Consider the following 5,818-nt stretch of genomic DNA (forward strand, 5'->3'; position numbering starts at 1 on the left):
AGCCGTGGCAGCGGCCCTGCATGCAGACACAGGGCTGGCCCCCCAGCTCCCCAAACACCAGCCTCCCCGCGTGCCCTGCCACTGCAAACGGGCACTGTCACCCCCTGGCCCCAGAGCTGGGGCTTCAGGGGGGGGTTTTGCCACTTGCTGGTGCTTTCCAGAAGGGCCTGGTATGATGGGGGGGCTGGGATGTGGGGGGGTTGTTGCTGGGAACAGACATTTCACCCCAAATGTCACCCAAGGGGTGCAGGGTGAGCTCCCCCCCTGCAAGGCTGGGCTGCTGATCATGGCACCACAGAGGTGTTTGGGTTGGAAAAGACCTTCAAGGTCATTCAGCCCAACCATTATCCCCACCACAGGCAGAGCCACCACCCCCCCATGTCCCTCAGCACCACATCTCCAGGGCTTGGAAACCCCTCCAGGGATGGAGACTCTTCCCTCTGGTGGAAGAAATCATCCCCAAGATCCAACCTAAACCTTTAAGACCTTTAAGATCACCAAGCCCAACCCTTCCCCCAGCCCTGCCAAGGCCACCACTGCCCCGTGTCCCTCAGCTCCACATCTCCAGGGCTTGGAAACCCCTCCAGGGATGGGGACTCTTCCTTTTGGGGGAAGAAACCATCCCCAAGACCCAACCTAAACCTCCCCTGGTGGCAACTTGAGGCCGTTTCCTCTTGTCCCTCAGGAGAAGACACCCACCCCCACCTCCCCAACCCCTCTTTTTGAGGGAGCAGAGATGCCCTGTGCTGACCTGTGCTCCGTGGGAAGTGAGGGATGTCCTCATATGGGAAGACTGTCTTGTTGTCCAACACATCAGCCAAGCCCCCCAGCCCAGAGCCACAGATGATGGCCACCCTGGGGTGCTGGCTGGTCCTGGCACGTAACCAATCTGCTGTTTCCTTGTACACCTCATAGCTGGGTCTGCAAACAACAAGAAGTGGTCAGTGAAGCTCCAGAGGCACCCAAGGAACAGGCTCCAAAGCCCTGAAAAGGTGCAGAGAAAAAGAAATGTCACTAAAATGACAATACTAGAAGTTCCACAGCTGTGGGCAGTGAATGGTTCATCCCTGGCTCTCCTGCTGTGCCCTGGCCCTGCTCAGTTTAGTGGGTGAAACTGGGAAGAGGAAGGAAAAGCAGCAGGATAACAAATAACAAGGGATAGGACAAGAGGAAATGGGCTCAAGTTGCTCCAGGGGAGGTTTAGGTTGGAGATTAGAAGAAATTTCTTCCCTGAAAGGGTCACTAAACCCCAGCCCAGGCTGCCCAGGGAGGTGGTTCCATCCCCATCCCTGGGTTTCCAAGCCTTGTAGATGTGATGCTGAGGGACATGGGTGAGCTCTGGACTTGGTGCAGTTGGGTTAATGGTTGGACTCAATGATCTTAAAGGCCTTTTCCAACCAGAAGGATCCTGTGATGAAGTCTGATGGCAGCTGTTTCACTTTTCATCTCATCTTTTGCCCCAAATCATTTGAATCTTCTTCACTGATTCCATTCTGCAGTGGAGATACCTACAACACAGAAGTGTCCCCAGGCATGGACCACTCCTGCTGGGCTCTCCTGAGCCCCTTGGGGGATGCAGAAGCCCCGTGAGGAACCCCAGCCTGTGTGCTTTGTGCACAGGGGTGTCCAGGCTGGGAGGGCTCAAGGCAAGAGGATGGAAGTCCCAGGACATGGGGGGGGTGGGACAAAGGAGTAGACATTGTCCTCTGCAATAGGTAGACCACACATGAACAGAGAACCCAATTTTCTTAAGAAGCACTGAAGCCATCAGCTCCTAGTGCTTCCTTCTAGGACTGGAACATCCCAAACACCTTCTTCATCCCTGATGCTTCCAGCAGATGCTACACATGGAGACTCCACTCACCCAGGTCACACCTGCAGCCAAGCCCTAGACATCAGCCTGCACCAAACACTAAAACCAGGAGTTTTGGGCTCCTGGTGTCTGATTTGAGGGGGAACTGCTCAAATCACTTGGCAAACAATACATCTCATCCAGTCTAGGAGGTGGGATGACCCTGCCTGTTGTGCCCCTGGAGGGAAAGGAAGGCTTTTAGGTCCAGCAATCATGGGATGCATAAATCAGTTTTGAAATGCAATCAAGAAATGGAGCAATCCCACCACCCCATCTCCAACAGCACAAGGCAGGTGCCTTCTGAAAGGCAACACTGAGGTTGACTGGAAACTTCCTTCAGAAGCAAGGGGAGCAACAGCATTTCTGGAGAGTGACTCAATTGTCACCATTCAGGAGAACAACAACTGTGTGGGAGAAGATTGGGCCACAGAGTGAAGCAAACACAGAGAGGGGCAGTTTCTCCCTGTAGGAAAAGCTGACCTGCTTCTGGAGGGGTGAGAGGATGACACCACGAGGCTGAAGGTGATGCCACATTCACTGGAGCCCTTGCTAAGCACTTGCTGTCTGCTTCAGGCAGGTGTGGGGTGGGTGTTTGCAACCCAAACCTCTTGCTTCCAGAGGTGCAAAGCTTCAGGCTGTTGTGCTTCTGCTGCCTGCAGTCCCAGAGGGCCTGCAGAGAAGCTGGGCTGCCAACTCCAGGGGCTCTCAGACCATGGATGAAGAGGATCTGACTGTCAGTTGCACATGTGGTTCAGGAGTTTCAGCTGCTCCAATGCAGGATCTCAGTCCCTGACTGCTTTTTCCTCCTTTAGACTGACAAGGCAGGTAGTTTTTCATAGAAACATCCAATCCCAGACTGGGTTGGGTTGGAAGGGACCTTCAAGATCATCCAGTCCCAACCTCCCTGCATGGGCAGGGACACCTCCCACCAGCCCAGGTTGCTCCAAGCCCCATCCAACCTGCCCTTCAACACTGCCAGGGATGGGGCAGCCACAGCTTCCCTGGGCAACCTGGGCCAGGCTCTCACCACCCTCACACCAAACAATTCCCTCCTCATGTCTCACCTCAATCTCCCCTCTGTTGGGATTTTACCTTCTCAGCTCTGTCACCTCCCAGCTGTCCAGCTCCTGCTCTAACTCCAGTTTGATCTATCAGACACTGCACATCTTCCTAGTCACAAACTGATGTCAAGAACCCCCCAGGATGTCATAAACCAACCATCCAACAGGAGAAAAACAACTTCCCTGGGCACAAAACCAAGGGTCCCACTTGGCTAAAATGCCCTGCAAAGGAAGAGCCTGGAAATGCAAAAGCTCATTTACCAGAACACATTGAATTTTCCAAGTGTACCAGGAGCTCCTGAAAGGAGCCAAAACCACAAAAGCAACATTCATGAGGCCTCCACTTGACTAAATGATCCCTTGCTCCCACACTTGGAAAGTGTTTTACATACATTAATGAGTGATGCCCCTCCCAGTGTCTCTGTAGAACAACCTTGTTTAGAAATTAGAGGGAACCAAGAGCATTTACATGCAATCCCCAAGCTTTTTGATGTCCCTGCAGCAGACAGGAGGAAAGAATGAAGTCACCAGAACCTGCTCTTCTCCTTGACCACTAATCCCCTTTCCACTCTTTTTTTAATCTGTTACAAGGTGCTTACAAGCTTTGCAAAATAACACTTCCAAATTCATTCCTGCATCCCCAGAAATGTTAGGAATGAACCTGCTGAAGACATTGGGATGGACTGAGCTGGGCTGAGCTGGAGGGATTTTCTTCTTTTCCTTCTAAACAAAAGACATTAAAATATTCCTTATCCAAAAGGAGCAAAACTCCAGTGCTGTGTCACCCTCCTGGCCTGAAAGGAGGTGCAGGCAGGAGTGAAGGGGCTTTGAGGAGCCTTCTCCATCCCACTTCTCCATCCCACTTCAGGTGTGCAGGGGATCAGAGTTGCTCCCAGAGCTGAGAGCACAGCCATGCCCAAAATCCAGCCTGCAGGCTTCAGTTTGCACAACTCTTCTGGCTGCACAACATCAAAGGGGATCATTTCTGAATAGGCAGGAGAGATTTGCTCAGCAGGAGAGTGTGTGTGTGTGTGTGTGTGCAGGGGAAGGGGCGGGGAAAGTTTGACCCCTGGGTCACCAAACACAACTGTTTAGCCTGGGAATGACTGAGCCTGAGGTCTGTGCCAGCTTTTTTTTGCCAGCCTGAATGAATAGATGGAGCACAAAGCCCCCTCTAGCTACTCCATCTCCAACAATACCCACCTAATAATAGTGCTCAGTGACCTCCCTTTGGATTAAACCCCAGGCTCAGCTGAAAACACAATCCCCTTTCCCCCCCTCCTCCCTGCAGAAATGCATCTGTTGCAAAACCCAGCTCTGCCACCCACGGCAGATCCTTTATGGCAGGAAAACAAAACCAACCCACCCACCCCACCCTGACTGTCCTCCCAGGTTGGTTGGAAACAAAGGCAGGGACAAAGCAGCCCCAGCCCAACCAGCAGCTGAAGCATTTCCATTCAGAGGGGCCCTATGTTTTTTTGCAAGGTCAGCCCCTCCACCACCATGAGAGTTGCCTCTTCTGGCCCCATCACCTCTCCCAAGGTCATGGGTGGTTTTTTTTGTCTTAAAACCAGCACCTGACCCAGGCAGGGGATCAGGTTCCTCCTCAACAGCAAGATGTTGACTCCAGAGCAGCCCTTGCCTGGTGTTTATTGAGAGCCCAAGAAGGAAGAAGAGGAAAAAGAAGGTGAGGAAAAGAGATGCCGTTTCCTTAGCCCCTTCCAGCCTGGATGTCTGGGCATCCCCTGCTTCACAGCACCTTACCTGTCCTCCTCAGCAGAGGCCATCCTCCTCCTCCTCCTCCCTGCTTAACCAAAAGAAGGGGATGGGTGCTGGAAATGGAGCTGCAAGGGTTTGATTTGACCCAAGAGCCGAGGCCCCTTGAACCTGCAGGAGCTGCTGCTGCCTCTGGCAGGGAGTCAGGGAGGTGTGTCCCACTTCTCCCTGAGCATCTCTAATCCCGGAGTAGGAGGGGCATGTTCAGGGCATCTGCTGTTCCTGGTCTCACACCCCATGACACAGGCTCTAGAGCTCTGAAAAAAAGCTCCCAGGCACCCACCACCACTTTCTGATGCAGATGAAGCCCCAGAAAGTTCACACACACACGTGCACAGAACTTTCCAGCAGGCTCCCCAGAGAGGAGCAGCTGACCAGACACCTGCATGGATCCCATGCTCTGGTGTCAACTGGGAACCAACCAGTAGCTGGAGTCACCTGCTCCTGACCAGGCACCCCTATAGATCCCAATGGGAACCAACCAGCAGCTGGAGCCACCTGCTCCTGACCAGACACCTCCATAGATCCCATGCTCTGGTCTCAACTGGGAACCAACCAGCAGCTGGAGCCACCTGCTCCTGACCAGGCACCTCCATAGATCCCATGCTGTGGTGTCAACTGGGATCCAACCAGCAGCTGGAGCCACCTGCTCCTGACCAGGCACCTCCATAGATCCCATGCTGTGGTGTCAACTGGGATCCAACCAGCAGCTGGAGTCACCTGCTCCTGACCAGGCACCTCTATAGATCCCAACTGGGATCCAACCAGCAGCTGGAGTCACCTGCTCCTGACCAGGCACCTCTATAGATCCCATGCCCTGGTGTCAACTGGGAACCAACCAGCAGCTGGAGTCACCTGGGGTGGCACCAGTTTCAGGGCTCATCATATCTCATAATACTTCCAATTCATGTTTGGTCTTGAAGCCCCTTGTAAATGTTCCCTTGGTGACCCCAAGATTTCAAAGTCAATCAGGGTAGGAAGTGCAGCAAGAAAAACAAACTGGGCATTTTTAGAGGTGCTTCCTGTTGGAAGCCAGCACAGCCCAGGGCAAGCAGGACTTCAGTATCAGGTTCTGTTGACAAGAGGTATTTGTTGAAAGACACAACTGGCACCAAAGAAACAGCAGATG

At 53.1% G+C, this 5,818-nt stretch overlaps 1 protein-coding gene across 1 annotated transcript in view; it reads right to left on the reverse strand.

Annotated features, from left to right (window-relative positions):
* PNP (purine nucleoside phosphorylase) overlaps positions 1 to 4,700 on the reverse strand; it is an 11,860-nt gene extending 7,160 nt beyond the window's left edge. Inside the window, exons 1-3 of the mRNA XM_009997996.1 lie at positions 4,678 to 4,700; positions 752 to 921; positions 4 to 81 (exon numbers count right to left, since the gene is read on the reverse strand). Coding sequence (XP_009996298.1) covers positions 4 to 81; positions 752 to 921; positions 4,678 to 4,700 — 271 coding nt within the window. The remainder of the gene's footprint in view (positions 1 to 3; positions 82 to 751; positions 922 to 4,677) is intronic.
* Positions 4,701 to 5,818: the final 1,118 nt, after the last annotated feature.

Source organism: Chaetura pelagica, unplaced genomic scaffold (genome assembly GCF_000747805.2).
Source record: "Chaetura pelagica isolate M959 unplaced genomic scaffold, ChaPel_1.0 scaffold865, whole genome shotgun sequence".
Lineage (NCBI taxonomy): Eukaryota > Metazoa > Chordata > Aves > Apodiformes > Apodidae > Chaetura > Chaetura pelagica.